We start from the raw sequence: 20,080 nt of genomic DNA on the forward strand, positions 1-20,080 counted from the left end.
GTTTGTCAGCTTCCAGCAAGATGTCACTCAGTGCTGCTGAAGTGTGTTTTACAATGACAGACATAATTGCACTTAACTTTTTGCGTGGATGTTATCAATCTGTGGCAGATACTTTGGGAAATGGAACACTTTGATTGCAAAAGATGTGTCACACACGTTTAATCTTACTCTCAGCGAGACCGCGATTCAGTCACAACTTTTGCATGTTGCTGTCAGGTTTTGAGAATGTAGATCTGCGCTGACCCTGAGAATTGTTCAGTCATTCCGATTGCAGGGCTGTCATCTGAAAGGTTAATGGCTTACTAGGGGAAAGGAGAATCGTGCTGCAATCATCTTGAATTCAGATCATGCTTCACCACTGCTGGGCTCACAGAGCATTCAGGCCAAAAGGGCTCTGAGCCCTCCATCCACCTTCAGAGCTTACCCTCTCCACCTCCTAGGCAGTTTGGCCTGGGGTATCTGGAACACTTGTTTAGTCTCCTCTTGAATTAAAAACGAGCGAGGGACTGGTGTGGAGAGATGGAGCCTTTCGCTTCTAGGTCCCTGGTGCAAATTTAGCCCAGTCACTCCTTGGCAGAAGCTTGTTAGCAGGGGCCTGTCTGGTCCTGGTGGACAGATTACAGAAATCACCAGCAGAGGTCCCCTGCCTAGGCCGCTTCAGCTGAGAGGCCATGGATCAACTGGGTCGTGAAGGCTAAATTTTCTTCTTGGGGTGGGGTGTACAGCACAATGGAAGGGCAATGGAGATTTGTGAGGGGGGGGAGTGCACTGCTGCTAACCTGCGGTTCCTGTTCTGCCAATAAAGGACTTCAGTCCATGGGGCCGCTCTCACCAGTGAATGGTGAGTGTGCACGTTCCCTGGGAAAATCCTGGAGGTTTTATACCTAGTGCTGTTGTAGGGGGCGAGTGGGCTGGAGTGCCAGAACACAAGCTATTGTTACAGCTAATTAATCGGAGACCTGTAGCAATGCCGATGAAATGAACGTTGTAACTTCCTAGCAGTGGGTTTGCAGCCTCCTCCAGCCTGCATGCCTTTTCCTCTTTGCTTGGACTACAGACAGGTCTGTGCCCTTGAGTGCTTCATGCTGTAATGAAATACAGAGCTGGTGTGGATGTTCTACCCAGAGAGCTCTGTCTGGTTTTGGTAAGAGAGAGTGGCAAGTATTTGATGTAAATTCTTGGAACAGGAGCAGCATGTGTGAATTTTCTGCCCTTGCTACTGTTTATATTTTGAATAGTTGAGTTACTTCCTTGTAGTAAAAGTACATGTTTTGCTCATATTCCCCTGCACATACCTGAGTTTGTGACCAGGATTGCAAAGATTTCCGGCATTGGGGTCTGTTGATTTTTAATTGTTTTGTTTTATTGATGGCATTTAACTGTGGCATGTAGCCTGAAAGGTGATTAACATTTGGCTTTCTGTAGGGAAGTTGTAGTATACAGGATGGGAGTCAATAACATGCTACCAGTGGATGGGGTGCATCGGAGAACTAAACTCGGGGTAATACTGAGCCAGTCTCTCTGGGGCGAAGATGAATTGAATGGAAGAGGAAAGCCTTTAACTGTTCCTAATCTTTTTTTAAAAAGTATCAACACAAATTATTTACAGGTAGCAATATCTGAATCTCTTTCATGCACTTCAGACCCATTCTCTGAGCTTATATAGCTTATCAAACATGAGCTCGTATATCCTTTGAGCCAAAGGTTCAAATCACATTTATTGTGACAATACGGGGGAACATACTTTAGTCTTTTATTAACTGACTTATTCTAAAAATATGTCAAGTTGAGAATGGGTCCAAGAGCCATCGAGCAGGTGAGCTCAGTTTGGATTTGTTGGAAGACAAAGACCGGCAGGGTTGGTGAGATGAGAACACGAGAGACTGTACACTTCCAGGAGGAAGCATTTTCCACAGCCCCACTTGGTGGCACAGTAGGAAGTGCATTGTAAAGAAGCACGTCCGTGATAGGTGTGCCCTCGTTGCATAAGAAATATGTTGAGAACAGTTTGCATGAGCAGAGGATGGGAAGGCAGGTTGGCATACGGTCATTTTAGGGATTGTTTCCTGTTAAAGGTTTGTTATGAAACTTGAACTAACCCTGCATGACTTGCATCCGGCTCTGCCACGTGAAGTGCAAAAAATGGGTTAAAGTCCAGTATGTTTTAGTGGTAGATGGTGATTAGGAAGAAATGTTGAAACAGTCTGAGCAGTTCCTAGCCCCAAGAATCCCCCAAAGCAGCTGAGAAAGAAAAACATTAACTGCAGTTAAGAGAAGTTTGATTTAGTCAGCTCGTTTTGAGGGTGGCGGGAGAAATATTAGGGACTTCTCAGTATTGTTTTTCTTTAGAGAACGCTCTTCCTAAAGGCATTCTCCCACTGTGATGTCATTTGGTATCATTGAATACGGCTTGTAGTATTCATGCAAAGGAGCTGTGTGCTTAGTTGTTAAATAAGCCCTTTTGGGGAATTGGGGAAGTTTTGTTTCTAAAACTGCAGCGGTTTCCTCTGGTTAATGTAATCTCTGCCACTGTGGATCTAATTGTTCTTTCACCCTAAAGTGTGTGAGGGTATGTTCAGGGAGGAGCTGTTTCCATCAATCACTTTCACCATTTTTACTTTTCTTCAAAACATTTCTAGAGTTTATTGGTTTTAGACTCTCATTAGTGACTATTTAAAGGCCTGGCAGTGCTCTTCCTGGAGGTGCCTGTGTGTGATTTCTTGGGGAAATGGCCTTGTAAATGTTGGGCATTTGTTCAAAAGGCTTTGTGGGAATGAGGCTGCTGTTTCTAGTGATTTGGGGCCTGATCCTGCAATGCCCATTGAAGTCAGTGGAAATCTTTGCATTGACGTCAATGGCTTTGGATCAGGCCAATATTCTCCTCTTCAAACAGACTCATGGTGTATTTTGCAAACAGAAGTGTTTTGTTCTGAGAGAGGCTTGTGAATTTGGGCTTTGTTATTTTATGGCTGATTTGATAGTATTTAAATCTTCATTATGGAAGCTTACGGTGCATAATTTGATCTTTTGAGTATTTCTACGGTTTGCTCCTTTCTGTCCCCATCCCTGAACCCAATTTCATTTTCCATAGAGTTGAAAACTACTAATTCTAGAGACGAAGGCTGTGGAAAGCTGCGCACGCTTCCCATTGCAGCCTCCAGAGACACCAGACTGTACATCTAACTAACACAACAACTTCCTAAGCCCTTCGTATTTACAGTCTGAGGTCTAAGCGCTTTCATGCAGTCCTCAACTTACAGTACTTGAATGGGCTCCAGCTCGGACTTTCAAGTTGGGTAAATTAAATGCAGAGGGTTGGTGGGATTTGTTTTTTCTTCTCCCTGTTTGGCAGCTGTTATATTCTGCTTTTTAAATGTATCTGATCATAAACAAATCCTCCATATAGAGCAAGCTGTAAGAGCTACACTCTGCAGTGAGCCCTATACTTTGGATTGTGGTTTTCGTACACTAAACCAGGCACTCCCTGTTATGACTGTCTATTTTTGTTCCATTTACTCCTGTTACAAGTGATTATTTTAGCTTGAGGAAAATAATCGTGATTCTAGTGTCCCATGTACGCAGTGTGCGAGTGTGAGCAGAAGCGAGGTCATGCTGAATAAAGGTGCATTGTGCCGACACTCTGGTCATGTGCCTCTCCCCCTTGCCCAGCTCTGAGAGAGTGGCAGGTAAATCTACAATTCAGTGGGAAGAATCACTCACTCCCTTCTCTGCACTCTCATGCAGAGGGGTGGCTCTAAATCTGAGTCTGGCATCCCCAACGCTCAGTGATTTTTTGAGAAATAGGATATTTTGGCAGTTTGGAATGAGATGAAATACTTACCGGGCCCATATGTTGCTTGTTTTAGGCAAAGGGTCAGTGAGGCGTCAGAAAGTATTTAAATATTTGGGTTTATGTGATTGTCTGGAATGAAGGCCGTTCCCTAGGTAATTCTCCGCGTTCCAGTCTTTGTTTCTCACTGCAGCTCTTTCACCTGTGAGGTAGGTGTTGTAGCATTGCAATGCTCATGTGCAAGAAGAGCGAAGGGCTGTGAATAAATATCGTAGATGTGGTTTTTGGATACGGTGGAAATCTGCTTTCATGTTTTCTTCAAACTGTAACCTGAGACGCCTATCCTGAGAAGCGAGCGCTTGCTTAAGGAATCCTTTGACTTCTAGCCACGTGGCATCAACACGTAACTCTTTCCCAGTCCATACGCTGGGCTTGAAACTATTATCTTGTGGGTGGGTGGGTTTTTAGCTTTGGTAGCCAAGTGCACAATGACAGTGTCCTGCATTGCGAATGAGGTGAGAACTTCTGGTAACAGTCATTGAATGTGGAAGATGATGCAGTATTATTTGGCAGTATTTCTGTGTGGCTCTACAAATTTTGCATCACAGGTCCTTATGTGCATATAAAATAAATGATGGAAGTGCACACGGCACCCCAAAGCACAGCACTGCTCCTCGTTAGTGTTACACAACATGGGTTTGGTTTACCAAACAGCACGAGTCAGAGCTCTGTGTCTTGACTGACTTCTATACCACATTGCACCTGAGCTGATTGGAAGTTAAAGTCACCACTGTTTATACTGGTGTCCATTGTGATGCTTTGGAGTGAATTCTGAAGCTTCCTTGGCTCTCTGGCATTTCCCCTCACAATCCTTTGTTACTTTTTATAAGTATTTGCTCCCTAACTTCAGGAGCAATTCATCACCTTTCTGCAGACAGTCATTAATAACTGTTGTTTGGAACTGTTGGGCATCCCTTGGCCTGTTTGTGGGAGTGCCTCTAAAATACGCATCCGAAAACTGGCCATTATATGTGCATTACACATACCTCCCTCTTGACGGGCTCTGGCGACTTCGCCTGTCACGTGCCATTTTTGTTGCTGCCGTTTGTTGAATTGTTCCATGAGTTTAATGAGTAAAAGAGCATCTAAAGTAGAGATTGGTTAAAGCAAACCAGCACTGAATTGTTGTTGTTGTTGTTTGTTGTTTGATACCACCATGGATTGTTCTGGAATTGTCAATATTTAATTGTTTGAGAAAATGTTTTTCCAGAATCTGTGTATTTTAGTGCCCATGTTAAATCAATCTGCTTTCATGTGCCAGTGTTCAAGAGAATTGTGTTGAAAGCCTGATTTCCAGTCTCAATGGAGTAGGCGTTCCTCACTCTCCAAAGTCCATTTTGTCACTTTATAATATGGAGGGGGACGACTTTTGGGGGGGGGGGGGGTGTGGAGATGCTGAAGAAAAATAATTGGCATTCGTGTTTGTTAATGTGAGTTGTCGTTCCTTAATAGGAGAGATTCCACTAACGTACTAATAATTACTGTTAATATCTTTCAGTGGAAACTTTCAGAGTAAACGAGCAATGGCTGAAACAGTATTTAATGGCATGCTGCTGGCACGATAAGAATGCAAATAAGCGTTATTAGCCTAATGATTTTGCTGTCGCCATGGCTGTGCAGCAACACTGTTGTGAATATGTCATGCAGCACCCGTGAATTGGGAAAGTGTGTCAAAACACAAGTTCAATTAGTTTGCTCTAATTGTGGCTCTAGAGAGTTAGTAACTATATCACTCCTCATTAAAAGAGATTTTCTTATATGGATTAATGTAACATACGAAGGAAAGTTTCAGAATTCCAGAGAGGAGCTGGCTTCTGCAAAGAGGGAGGACGTAGGCTGTGCAAGCTCTGCAGCCCTGGCTGTGCGCCCTGCACTGCAGCCTCAGCCTGGGTGGGAGTGAGGAGCCCTGAGACGCTGGTGCGAAGAGCAGGTTTGAAAGCCTCTGAGAGCAGGTTTGAAAGCCCACATAGGGGGGAGAGAGACAGAACAAGGGCAATGAAGGGTCAGAAATCCCAGGTCCTTCCCTCGGGACACTGGTTCTGGTGGCTAAGCATGATTTGCACCCTGCTGAGCCCCTGGGTGTGTCTGCTCCCAGCACAGACTCTCGCCAGCTCCGTTTGGGCCAGCGTGCTAACCATACCAGGCTGTGGCCAGGCCAGTGGCATGGGCTAGCCACCCATCCAAGGCCACCTGACTCCCTAGCTCCAAGTGGCTAGCCCAAGCTGCTGCCGCTGCGCTAGCTCGAGCGGGGCTAGCGTGCGTCCGTTGCCCCGCGTGGGGAGTCGCGCCTCCCAGCTGCAGTGTAGCGGTCTCTTACGGGCCCTGCCAGGAAGGGTGAGCCGAGAGCAGGCATAGTTCGACGCTTGCTACACAGCAGCCGCTGGTGCTGAGAGTGGCTGTCCCCGTCAAGGAGCGTCCGAGAGCAGTGAGTGTCTGAGAGGAGTGTCCGAGAGCAGTGCTCCGAGCTCCTGTCGCGTTTGATAGGCCGGCCTCAGGGTGTCCAGCTGGCTCTGCGTCCTTGCCCTGAGCGAGAGTCGCCACGCTGGCTCCATTGGCAAGCCTGTGGCTGTGTTCTCCAGACCGGGCACCGCTGCTGAGCACCAGCATTACCACAATCTGTCTCCCACCCACCGGTCCCCTGCCGGGACATCTCTGCTCCCGGCCTCAAGGGAGTGTGAAGCCAGGGTGGGGTCTCTCTGACTCATCCCTGGTGGCAACTGCTGCAAGAAACTCCTTCTCTTGCCCCCAGGGTTTATCCTTTTATCTCCTGCTAGCACCTACTTGCCGTGGCCTGGGCATCTGCCAAGAGTGGGCTCCCCACTCCCTTTGCCGAAAGGCATTTAACAATCACAGCAACACAAACCCAATTGTGCATTACAAGGGAGCCCATGTCCTTAGTCAGGCTGTGCATAAAAGAAACTCTCAATATCTAAATAAAAGTCCAAGCCCTCTAGATTAACATGAATGGAGTTCAAGAAACCGCCTTCCGTCTGGCGTCTCCGAATAGGACCCACAGTATGTTAAGTGCCCACAGAGTTTTCCTCCTGTATTTCTAATAAAGGGATTATACCCAATTCCTGTTCTGCTGTCTGAACGTGCTCTTCCTTCACAGGAGTGGGGTGCAAGTTCTTCAGCTCACAGGTGAGCAGATGCTAATGGGTTAAAGTCTAATTGTTTAAATCTTCTAGGCTTTCCTCCCAGTTCTGTGATAATTTGATGAAGAACTTCACCCTAATTAAATATTCAAATGAGGAATAAGTGTCAATATGGCTTCCCATTGCCTGGAATGATGATTAATTGTATTCAAAACTCTAGTGGCCACTGTAATCTAAACCAAACCGTTGTTCTTGATTATTTCTGCAACACATTTGCCATGTTTTTGTTTTAAAATTTAAACTAGTAATTGATTTGCCATATGCCACAGAGCTGCACATGCTTTCGCGATACGTGTTTAGGAACTTGGGGAGTTTGTAATTGGGATTTTCTTGCTTTTTTCGATGGCAGTCTATTTTTTTTCTTTCTACAATGCAAAATGATTTGGCTTTCACAACCCATAAGGAAAATTCATTATGCAATCAAGTTAGTAGGTATGAGTTATATTGATCCTGGCCAAATGTTTGCATTAATTTAAAATAAATTAGACTGTGTTTCCCTCCCCCTCCCCCCCGTCACATTTTTTTTAAATTAGAATTTAAAGTTCTGATCTTGCACTAGAAATGGCACTAGCTCCTGTCCTGTGGTCTGGAAACTCAATTTCCTCCTTGGAGAGGCCCTTAGATACTCCAATCCCTGCACCATGTTTTATTCTAAATGACGAAATCCCATTTGGCTATCAGAAAGAATGGATGTTCACAAAAGAGCTGAGTGAAGAAGGGGGAGAGAATCCAAAAACATTTGTATTTATTTGAAAACCTCCTCCTATTTGACAGTGCCCATGATTCAGTATTATTAAATGAATACTCCACTAACATTTGAGGTGCCATCGCTCCACATCGACATGTGAAAAGAAAGTTATGGGCTTGAATGCTCACCAAAAGGAAGTTTCAAATTGTAGGTTCAGTTTTAATATTCATAATTTATTCATCATAGGTGTGGCTGAGTGCTCTAGGTTCAGAGTTTAACTTCGATGTGTTTAAGATTAAGAATAAACTGGAGATGGTGCTGAAATACGAGCCAAGAGCTAGATATGTGCTTCTCTACTGCCATGCTCAAGTGTATGTGGGCTGAGTCTGTTTGAGTCAGAGCAATTCATTTTAATTACGCTGGTGGAATGTATACACCATCTTAGCATATGGCACTTATGAAACCTGGTGCTTGGTGTGAATTGCCAGGAAATTGTGGTGATAGTCAGGTACTTTGTTCATTGGGTATGTCCCAACCCAAGGATTGAATGAAATTCTTATTTGAAGGTTCTTAGGTATGTAGAAGGTTACAGTCTCAACAACTTCATAATTTGCTTTCACAATGTGTACTATGAATTACTCTGGTAAACCCATCGTTTTTAGCCCGGTTGGTTGCTAAGATATGCACGTCCTGGCTCTGGAGCGTGGGCTGGCTCTGTCTTCTTTTGAGGTCTTTTTGCTGAAGAGTAATCTCCCCATGGAGAAGATCCAGCATCTCTGTCGACAGACGTTGTTAATCTCTGGTGACTTCCATGCGCTCTGTACTCTGGATTTCATCAGGCTACAGTAAGCCTTTAAATTGTGTTGCTCAGAGATGTGCCCTTTGGAGGTGTGACTTATTTTCTCCCTGTGAATCTCCCATTGGGGTTACTGTTTATGCATGCGGAAGAAGAGAACAGACCTCCAACATAAGCAAGAGACATTCAGTTGTCCCTCACTGTTAATTGTCTGGGTGGCTCATCAGTAAATTCCTGGACAATTTCATTAAAAACTCAAGGGAAAGTGCATAACGCATAGAAGTGGTGTAACTGGGCTGGGACTGGTACTGGCAAAAAGCCCCACATGGTCAGAGTTTTCAATAGAAAACTGTTGGCTAAATTTGAAAATGTTTTCACATGGCCTTTTTGGTTATTTGTTTTAATGTTTACTTGGAAATAGGTTTGGAAGTACACACTAATTCAAAGCAATGTTATCCCAGAGGGTCACAACCATTATCATTGTTTTTAAAGCTGTTTCTCTGGTTTGTAGGAGTGCGTCCTGTTTTTAAAGGTAGCTTTTTTCCAACAAATATCTAATAAATAAAAATTCCTTGGCCTGGAAAACAGGCCAGACATTCTCTGCTGGAGAGTACATGATGCATTTCCTTCCCCCCTCCCCCCACAAATATGGTATTTGTGATGGGGAAAGCACTACCTTGTTTTCTGGCAAATGGGCACTGCAAAGTATCTTCCCTTGTTTATGTAGCTTTTAAATGTATGAAATGGACAGCTGCTGCCTCTTCCCTTCATGCTAGACTAAGTCTTTGCTGTGAAGAGAGAAGCATCTTCATTACATGTGGCAACTGGGTCCAGAAGATTAATGATAACATTTAATAAAAATTCACACAGACCTAGAATCAGCAGTAGAAAATATAGATTTAAATTAAAAAGGAAAAGCTTGAATCTCCCATCAAAGCATATAAATCTATAGCTAGCAAATATCATCTCCTAATAAAATGTATTCTGTAACTGAAGGGCTTTGGATGAAGCTGTCTCTCTAGTTTAGCTTAGTGACCACATTAATTAACCAAGTATGAAGACTGGTTTAGGGGACAAAATAAAATTTTCTTCTGCGTTCACTTAGACGTATCAGGTGGCAGGAGAAATTGTGACCTTCTCTTCCTTTCCACCCGAAGTATAGTAAATTGGAGAGTTGGTCAGTTTGCCGTTAATAGAGGCGGCCTGGATGGTAAATAGGATCCAGCACAGGATTATGAAGCAGATGTCATGGGGCCATGATTCCCTGCCTGGTTTCTTGAACAGGGAGTGCAAGGAGCATGGAACCTAAAAACTTACCCTCACTGGTTAGTGGCTGTCAGGTTGGAGGTTTAGGTTTTTTTCTCTGTTGCCAAACAGCTTGTGTGAATAATCACACCACCAGACTCCAGATTTTGAAAATCAACTGCATGCAAATGACCACAAGACAGAACTTGCATTTCTGGCCCTGGTACCTACTGGTACTGGAGCTCCCTGAGCATCACTTCCAGCTCCTGGCCTGTGGCAGACGGGGATTCTGGGAAGCTTGCCTGCATTCTCTAGCCCACTCTCTACACCATTCCCTACAGCATGTGCGATTTTCTTTTAATAGTTCATAAATGCTGAGCTATTGAAATGGCCCTGACTTCATTTCTGCAGGCTTGTTTTATTTACAGCATGTGCTGAAGTTAAGGCTTAACTAAACTTTTTTAACTAAGTGGGCGGGAGGGAGCCTCGTGTTGCTGCCCCTACCAGCCGCGGCCTGTGTTGCTGGCGACCACGTGCAGCTCTGTGGAGCGTTTTCCTGGGGCAGGGTTTAGTTGGTCTCTCAAGGGCAGTATGGAAAGGGTGAGATGGAAAATGCTGCTGTCCCTCTCCGAGTGTGGGGCTGGAGGAAACCACCTCGTACATTTGGGTTCTGTTTGGAGCAGTCAAGCCTGAGTTGCTGAGGGGAGGATGCAGTGGGCTGTCAAGTTTAAAAAAACATCTGCCCAGGGATTGTATTTGTGGATGCAGCAAGGTCACAGGGCTTTATCTTACAGAGAAATCCAGACCCACAGTTGTAATAGACATCCACTGACTGCTTGAAAGATACACATTTAGCTCCTTCAGTGCCTGCCTGCAGACTGTTAGTACTGCATCATGGGGACACTTGTATAAGTCAAGGGAATGCTCATGAAAAACTGACACCTGCCCCATACCGCTCCATGCTGCTCTCAGGGGCGAGTGGGTGGGTGGGTCACCAGCTCTATCACTTTCCTGTGATTTGGGCCCGCTCTGCCTTTTGCTCGCAGTTTACCACTTGAGCTCACAGGAATTATCATCAGGTTAAGGAATGGGGTGATAACAGCATCTTCTCATTTTGTTTTGTTCAATATCTTCATAAATGATCTGGAGGATGGTGTGGATTGCACTCTGAGCAAATTTGCGGATGATACTAAACTGGGAGGAGTGGTAGATACGCTGGAGGGGAGGGATAGGATACAGAAGGACCTAGACAAATTGGAGGATTGGGCCAAAAGAAATCTGATGAGGTTCAATAAGGATAAGTGCAGGGTCCTGCACTTAGGATGGAAGAATCCAATGCACCGCTACAGACTAGGGACCGAATGGCTAGGCAGCAGTTCTGCGGAAAAGGACCTAGGGGTGACAGTGGACGAGAAGCTGGATATGAGTCAGCAGTGTGCCCTTGTTGCCAAGAAGGCCAATGGCATTTTGGGATGTATAAGTAGGGGCATAGCGAGCAGATCGAGGGACGTGATCGTTCCCCTCTATTCGACACTGGTGAGGCCTCATCTGGAGTACTGTGTCCAGTTTTGGGCCCCACACTACAAGAAGGATGTGGATAAATTGGAAAGAGTCCAGCGAAGGGCAACAAAAATGATTAGGGGTCTAGAGCACATGACTTATGAGGAGAGGCTGAGGGAGCTGGGATTGTTTAGTCTGCAGAAGAGAAGAATGAGGGGGGATTTGATAGCTGCTTTCAACTACCTGAAAGGGGGTTCCAAAGAGGATGGCTCTAGACTGTTCTCAATGGTAGCAGATGACAGAACGAGGAGTAATGGTCTCAAGTTGCAATGGGGGAGGTTTAGATTGGATATTAGGAAAAACTTTTTCACTAAGAGGGTGGTGAAACACTGGAATGCGTTACCTAGGGAGGTGGTAGAATCTCCTTCCTTACAGGTTTTTAAGGTCAGGCTTGACAAAGCCCTGGCTGGGATGATTTAACTGGGACTTGGTCCTGCTTTGAGCAGGGGGTTGGACTAGATGACCTTCTGGGGTCCCTTCCAACCCTGATATTCTATGATTCTATGATTCTCCTGCTCTGTAATAATGTCATCTCCATTCCCCCCTCTCTTCACCAGGCACATATCTCTGACGCTTCCCGCGAGCTTTCGAGGCAAAAGTAACAACTCCCGACTCGACTTTGAACACCAGCACTCAAATTTATACGCCATATCAGGTAAGCTAGTGTATGCAGTGATGACTCTCTCTTATACTATGCTCTGTCAGCTTAATCAGAAAGTCTAACCAAATAGAGCAGTCCTGGCTGCATAAAAAGGAAAGAGGTGTGGGATCCATGCACTGGACTTCCAAGATTTCTGTCACTCAAGCATCAAAAACATGTGGGATGCGAATTAGTTCCAGAGGATGTTCAGGCACAACTGTTACAAACAGTGAGTGCCATTGTTCACTGGAAACAATGGAGCCCGGTGGGAGTATGGGTGCTAGGAGTGGGATTTCTAGGTAGTTTTTGTCAGTCTAACACCTCTACTTATCTTTCTTCCTCTCCCCTTTGCCCTGATCCTTAGCTTACCTCCCCTTATTTACCTCATAAAACCCATAGCTTCTTTCCATGCTTACAGGACACTTCTTTCAGTGTGATAAGCCCGGTTTCCGCATAGACACTGCTCCGGTTTCTTCCCACCCCCACCCAAAAAACAAACAAACCCACCACATACATAGTGAAAATAAAATAACCGAACTCCTGCACACTCAGTGTGTCGTGTGCAGGCACGGCATACATTTCCTCACCTCCTCTGGGATAAATCAAAAACTAGACACTCTTTGGTTTTAAGGGGGTTGTTACTTTTAGAACCTCTCTAGCTTTTTTTGCGGGTGGGGGGCGTACTCCTCTTTCCCTCCATTATCTGCAAATTCCAGAGTGGCCTTAATCTCACTCTCTTCAGGAGCATTGGGGCCTTTCATGATCTTTCCCCAGACGTCTTGGATACTGGAGGAGAGAGACACCAGAATCCCGTGCACTAACCATATATGTGATATGAGCACACGTTGACTCTTTATTCAGAAAATGGCACTATTTGCCATCTGGGGCCGGCCTACGCATACTAGAGCTGGTCAAAAGTCTCCAAATTTCAATGTGGAAAAAATGTCAATGAATATTTTTCCTGATTTTTTTTTTTCCCCTCATACTAGCTCTAGTATGCATGTAAATGAAAGAACAACTAAAATACATATGTAAATACCATGAACAGGAACAAGACCATGCATGTGTATAAATGAAAATAACCAGCCAGCACAGCATATTTCGGTCCCTGCACACAATCCCGTGTCGGTACTGGGCCTGAAGCTCGGCCCATGCTGACTCCTGTGCAAACCCATTTCAGGAGGACTTTTGTCTACAGATTCTTTATTTCTGTGGTGATGGTTGGGCCAGAAAGAACACAGAAACAGCCATACTGGGTCAGACCATTGGTCCATCCAGCCCGGCATCCTGTCTTCTGACAGTGGCCAGTGCCAGATGGTTCAGAGGGAACAAACAGAGCAGGCAATCATTGAGTGATCCAGCCCCTGTCATCCAGTCCCAGCTTCTGGCAGTTGGAGGTTTAGGGACACCTAGAGCATGGGGTTGCATCTCTGACCATCTTGGCTAATAGCCATTGATGGACCTATCCTCCATGAACTTCTCTAATTCATTTTTGAGCCCTGTTATACTTTTGCCCATCACATTATTCCCTGGCAACCCATCTTGACACTCAGATACAAGGCTGGAATTGCCTGGCTGCAGCTAGGAGGTTGTGAGGGGAGTTTTTATAAATATAAAATCTCACAGAGCGAGTTACTGTGGAGCCAAGAGCAGTGTAGTCTGGAAGCCATTTGTAGTCCACAGCAATAATAAATGTAGTGGTCCTACAAACTTCTGAATAATGTTACGTATTATGTGCCAAGATGGCATTCTTTATGTTAACTATCTACATACAGGGTGTGTGTGTGTGTGTGTGCGCGTGCACACACAAAAAAAATCATATCCTGCACTAACCGCTACGGTTCAGAATAATATCAGACTTAAATGATTTTCTCAAGTGCTTTTCCCTAGACTAATTTCAGGCCTTTAAAACTGTTCTGGTAGCCTTGGTGAAAAGCTAATTAGCCTTAGTGTTCCCTTAGTTGTGTCACTTTCACAAAAGGAAGAAAATATCTGGCTTTAAAATTTATTGTGCCAAAATCTGGCCAGGAAATTGGCTGCCTCACTAGATTATGGTGGATTGACAGGTCTGATTGGGACCCCAGGAAAACCAGCCACGAATTCAGGGGGTGTAAGATAGAGTATGTTGTGCTTGCGCATTGTAAGGGAGGAAAAAGTGGCAAACCTGTGCCATCCACAGGACCTTTCTGTTAATGGTGAGTGACACTTCTAACACAGGAACATGGCATTAATTCATGTACCATCATCAAATGGTTATTTAAAAGGTAATCTCCTGCTAAAACTGCAGCTTCAGATTCCTGAATGTATGGAATATAACAATGGCATAATTCATGTCAGGACTGGTTTTTCTCATTATTCTTCTGCCCTAATAGATTTGGCTCTGTAAGGGAAAGCATGTTCTTGTGCTCACATCACACCGGTCTAGAGGGAGGAAGGGAAGGTCATGAGTTCTCACTTACTGACACCTCATGAGCCCAACAGGCGCCCGCAGGCAGAGAAGCAATATTTCTGCCTGAAAGCTGCTGGAGAGACCCCTTGGTCGTAGGAATTCCTGGGGACTGCTGCTTCCGGCAGCAGAATGAGCATGGAAAGATGACCTATTTTATACAGACCCTGAATATTTCACCAGATGTTTACAGGCAAAGTGCAAAACAAGCCTATAAAATCAGGCAAAGCAATAGGCTTCAGTGTTTGCACAAATTTCAATCAAAGTATGTAACTTTTTTTTCTGACTGCCAGTCCTCCTCCAGGCCTATTGTAATACAAGCTGCAGTGCTTCTGTTTGTTGTAATGGCTATTGCAGCTGTGAACGTTTCCACAGAAAAGCTCTAGTAATGTGAAACCTCCTGTGCGTTGACAGGCGTCTTGGTGTGCCGCCTGACCATCGCTGCCTGTTCGGCAGCCTTGATTAGGTGCTGTCTGTGACCATTCCCTCTGAGTGCTTCGCATTACAAAGGCACGTTTAGCATCCGGACACGGTGGTAGCCATTCAAAAATGTCTTGTCTATGTAATTTGCAGTCAGTCAGTTTTATCTACAGTACAGTGTTAGTCCCTTGCTACAGGGCTATGGTAACAGGAAACTTACGAATGTACACACCTGATTACTCTGCTGGGGTCTAGATTTGCACAGGTAGGATACTGATTGTGACATGCTGCGGGTCTTGTACTCTCTTCTTGCAGTTTAAGAGCTTGTGTCTAAGGAGAGACCGCAGTAGATATTGGCAGTGAAGCAGAATCCTTCAAAGGAGAATGGCTAGAACTGTTGGGTGGGAATCAAAATAGACTGAAAGTCAAGGCTGGCTGCTACTCTAGAAAGTGTCGGGGAGGGTGTTACAGAGCCTGGATGTTTTATTGGGCCAGGTCAGCGTTGGATTAGAAGGAAATACTGTGTCCCCGGCTGCTTATTTGGGGTTCTGCAAATGTAGCCCCCCGCTTCGGTGCTGTTTCCACATGCTGGTAGCTGCTATATGCCAGGCTCTCCCTGGATCCCAGTTCTATTGAGGAGCAGAGCATTATGCTGCGGTATTTGAGAAGATCAAACACCTTTCGCTGGGAGTCTGAGTCCTCACCAGTCGCTAACTTTGTAGCATTCCCGACCTGCACACATGTGAGCCTGACTCCCTGTTTCTTTTCAGTTGGTTAAAGGTAATTCTGTTTACAGGTAGTTGCATTGTTCTTTCAAGCCTCTTAGGACTAGCAGAAATGTAGCTATCTGAACAATTTAGTGGGTCTAAATACTGCTTTGCTAAGCAGTCAGTGGGACAGTGGCAGATAGGCATCTGTGAAATCTAACTACCTACAATAACCAGGCTTTTCCCTGAACCACAGAGCCAAGGAAATTCTGTATTCTCCCAGTGCAGGGTTCTGTCATTAGCTTGTGATATTCCCAGACCTAAAACTTCATTCAGGATGATTATCAGTAAATGAAGGATTTAAAAAAAAAAAAAACCACTTGCAAGAAAGTTGTAATGAGCAAAGACACCACCACTAAAAGCCAGGAAAGTCGGATTGCTTTCTGCCATAGTGTCATGGTTTTCCTTTAGCATAATCCCAGACTGATTTTACGTTTCTGTCCCTTGCAGCCCTGAGCGACACATTTGTGTTGATGATTTGTCATTACCAGGCAGTCAGTTATTTAAAAATGCCTAGTTTATAAAGGGTTAGGGATTTACTAAGAACCTCCCAAGTGTGGCTTTGCCTGCTGCATCATGATTGTTACCTAAAATATATAACGATGGCTAGCAGAGTGGTGCAAGGGAGATGCAATGTCCTTCTTTCACAGGTTAAGCCAGTCTCTAACCACTAAAACTTCCTTTGCAGAGTCTAGTGCTGGCCACTGTGGGAGACCATGTACTGGGCCAGATGGTCCTTGGGACTAATCCAGTCTGCAGTCCCTGTATTGCTATCCAATAATTGGACATTTGCATCTCTGAAAGCTTGCTTGCTGCATCTTTCTTAATGAGCAGTTATTCAGGTGAAAGCCTGGCGCCGCAGTGTGGTACAGTGAGCCTTTGCTGCCTTGGCAGTTCCAGTTCGTGTGGCATTAGCAGCGACTCCGGAAAGTTGACTAGGAACTGCTGTGGGAAAGTCAGATTGCCTAGAGAGAAATCCTCCAGGAGGATGGAGCCAGGGTGGAGGCTCCCTGATTGGTTGGGCTGTACTTTTGTTTTCCAGCCCCCTGTAGAGGCCAGCTTACATGGGACACTGCTGATTTCTGCAAGCTCCCATTAGCAGTGGTACAGAAGCGATAGGTGGCTAATGCTGCTGATGGAGAGGCGCTGGCTCGCTGTCTGGCGCTCACTGAAATGGGTGTTGTTCTTATTGCACAATTCTGACATCCTAGGAAAGCAAAAGCAATTCCAAATAATTAATGATTTTTGAATATCTGCTTCCCTGCCATTGCAATTTTAATTTAGTCCTCATTTAAATAGCAGATGGGCAGTTAATCAATTTCATAATATGTATAATTATCTCCGTCACCCATATTAAAAATTTCAGCCAATTGGTATAGATTTTTTTTTAAAGGAGGGTGGAAGGGAATCTGTGTATGTTACACCAAGGAGGGTAAAAAAGAGCACACGTAGTGCATATTCTGAACGTACAGAGCCAGGCCCAGCCCTCAGATGGTGTAAGTTGGCATGACAACATTGGACCTGGCCATTATCTCTGTAATAATTAAATGACTCCAGATCTGTAATTAAGGTGAAAATAGAGCTGCAAGTTGGTTGGTTGATCTTTGGATATTTTCACTCTCAGCAGTTAAATGCTGGGTGACAGAAAAAAATAAAAAAGATTCTTGATTGCAAGTTAGAGCAATAAATTAATCTTCAAGATTTGCTGTATATAGAAAAATACGGCCCCAAATCTGTAATGCTGCTCGGGGTTTCCCTGCACAGAGCTCTGGTGCAGGATCAGGGCCTCTGTCTGGAATCGCTTTATTCTTTTTCACACACAAGATGTTTTCTCCCCGCCTTGTCACACCCCAGGACTGGAGCACCCGTCTTTATAGCCAGGATTATATATGACTGGATCTGCAAAGGGTCTCCTGTGCTGTTGGGAGCATGGCACCAAACAGTGGATCGAGTTTTATTATACGTTTTCAAATGACCACCCATTAGGACAGGGAATGCCTCATTCCAGACAGATCCATCGACAAATGCTGCTCAGTATTTTACAACATAGTCCTTTTTCATAGCCTTCAATTTAATTAAGATGTTGTTGTGACTACATATTGCCTTCATTTCAGACCTCAGCATCCCTGAGCATATTGCTTTGGCTTATCAAAGCCACAAGGACAGAGAGAGAGAGCCCTCTCATGCAGCCACAGATAATAGCTTACAGGGAAAATTCCTGAATGAGGTGAAAAATTATTTATAATAATGGTGCTCAAATAGAGGGGAAATAAGTCACTTTAAGGGTATATAAATTTTTATGATAGTGTACAAACAGCCATAGCTCGCCTTGTCTCACCATCTATCCCTGCGAAGAATGAGAACAACATCTAGCATAAAGAAAAATATAATAAGAAAACTAAGAAATGAATGGGCAGGGCTGAAGGATTGATCGCCCTGCGTATTTGTATATCCTGATGTAAAAGGTGCTGCTGACAGGTGGCCAGGTTTTCTCTGTATAAAACCATGTGTGTGCTGTCAGGGCCGTGCAAGCAGCCTTGTTTCGATTGATGAATTGCCTGCTTTCTTGATTAAACCTTCCGTCACTTAAGAAACAAAGAGCCTGTGTTTGGATGGCAGAGTGGGACATGTCACAAAAATCTGTCTGCTTTACCTTTGTGCAGATGTTGGGCACAGACTGTAACATGTATTATTAAAATGAATGTGGCATTTACTGTGCATTATTTCTTTCCTGGGAGAAAGGACCTGTAAATTATATGCTAATAATAAGCTTTAACCCTTTCAGAAAGTAAGAGATTTAAGAGTGCAAATATTCCTGCAGTCCTCGCTAATTGGATGTGCTTTAATACCACTGTAGCTATCTCACTGAAGTTAATAAACAGTGTGTTTCAGGCCAATATGCTGATGCCCCTTGGGGTTCTTGCCTCCAATAAGTTTTCTGCTGTGTAAGTGCCACTGAAACATAAACCTTTTGAATTACAAGATACTCCATAGAAAGCCCTCTTCAAATTCTGCTTAGAGACGGAAGACATCTGCCTGCTCAAAGAGAGGCCTGCGGTGGGGCAGGTTAGAGTCAGCCATGCATAGGACACACAGCGCTATCTGTTTTAGGAGCTTGGCACCCCGCTGCACAAATTGCACCAGCTTTTAAAAACTCCTACCATTTCAGCCCCTCAGGAGCAGAGGTGGACATGGGAGTGTGGCAGTGTTTTGTGCCACTAGCCAATGGCTGACCTGGCAAAGCCACATTCTGTCAATTATTTCTGATTTCTGAAAAATAATTTGCTGTATATTTGGGGAGTTCAACAGGACACGTGTAATCATAGCTAGAGATCTCTCTGCTAATCCAGCCATGGCAAAGTCACCTCTGGTGAAAGTGACTGCGTAGGATTATCATTTATATTTTATGTGAAATTCCTCTGTAGGCAACTTCTGAATCACATTTCACACAAGCTCAGTTTGTACAAAACCCTGTGTCATGCACCCAGATGGAAATATATTTATATATGTATTTATATATTAGATATGTTTGTACATCATCCTGTGCCACACACCAGATGGATCTTCATTAAGCAATGCTTGTAGCTTTTGGGGTTTGAACACCTGCTGTCATGGTGTCCATATAAAGACAGTATTATGCAAAATGTGGTGGACTCTCATAGACTTTAAGGTCAGAAGGGACCATTATGATCGTCTAGTCTGACCTGCACAACGCAGGCCACGGAATCTCACCCACCAGCTCCTGTAACAAACCGCTAACTTATGTCTGAGCTATTGAAGTCCTCAAATCATGGTTTACAGACTTCAAGGTGCAGAGAGCCCTCCAGCAAGTGACCCGTGCCCCACACTCCAGAGGAAGGTGAAAAACCCCCAGGGCCTCTGCCAATCTGCCCTGGGGGAAAATTCCTTCCTGACCCCAAATATGGCGATCAGCTAAAGCCTGCGCAGGAGCCATCAGAATGTGCCTACCATGTAGCCAAAGTCCCTTTGTGTGAATTTGTGAAGGCCATAAACTTACAGATATCACTGCAACTGATTTTATCTCAGCCAAAACTCTAGTTTCAGTGAGTGAAATCCTGCTCTTGTGCATTTTTTTTATTTTGAAGAAACCTTCAGGTACCATGCTGCTGATGCATCCGATGCAGTGAGCTGTAGCTCACGAAAGCTCATGCTCAGATAAATTGGTTAGTCTCTAAGGTGCCACAAGTCCTCCTTCTCTTTTTGCTGATACAGACTAACACGGCTGCTGCTCTGAAACATGCCGATGATGGTTCGCCTTGGCCACAGCTGCGTTTGTTGCTCTTGAAGGATAAAATATGAGAACTGCTGGTTGTGGAAAGGCAGCAGAAGACATGCACTTTGATCCATTGTTGGTCAGATAACTTCTCAAGAGCACTCGCCAGCTGTCCGCCCTAAACAATCAAAATATTTTGGTGCGTGTCCTTTAAAACGGATTAAGTTGATGTCATTGTGGCAGCCATGCGGACGGTGTCTGTGGTGGTGTTAGTCCATC

At 44.6% G+C, this 20,080-nt stretch overlaps 1 protein-coding gene across 21 annotated transcripts in view; it reads left to right on the forward strand.

Moving 5' to 3' along the window:
• Window positions 1-20,080, forward strand: part of MVB12B (multivesicular body subunit 12B) — a 100,296-nt gene that overhangs the window by 35,183 nt on the left and 45,033 nt on the right. For 18 of the 21 annotated variants that reach the window (XM_043530137.1, XM_043530144.1, XM_043530135.1 and 15 more), the window contains one exon: window positions 11,852-11,949. In XM_043530137.1, the coding sequence (XP_043386072.1) occupies window positions 11,852-11,949 (98 nt within the window). Of the gene's footprint in view, window positions 1-11,851; window positions 11,950-16,255; window positions 18,458-19,800; window positions 19,821-20,080 lie in introns of those variants that run through there. The other 3 variants (XM_043530145.1, XM_043530146.1, XM_043530148.1) reach the window with 2 other exon arrangements.

The sequence above is a fragment of the Chelonia mydas genome, chromosome 16 (genome assembly GCF_015237465.2).
Source record: "Chelonia mydas isolate rCheMyd1 chromosome 16, rCheMyd1.pri.v2, whole genome shotgun sequence".
Classification (NCBI taxonomy): Eukaryota; Metazoa; Chordata; order Testudines; family Cheloniidae; genus Chelonia; species Chelonia mydas.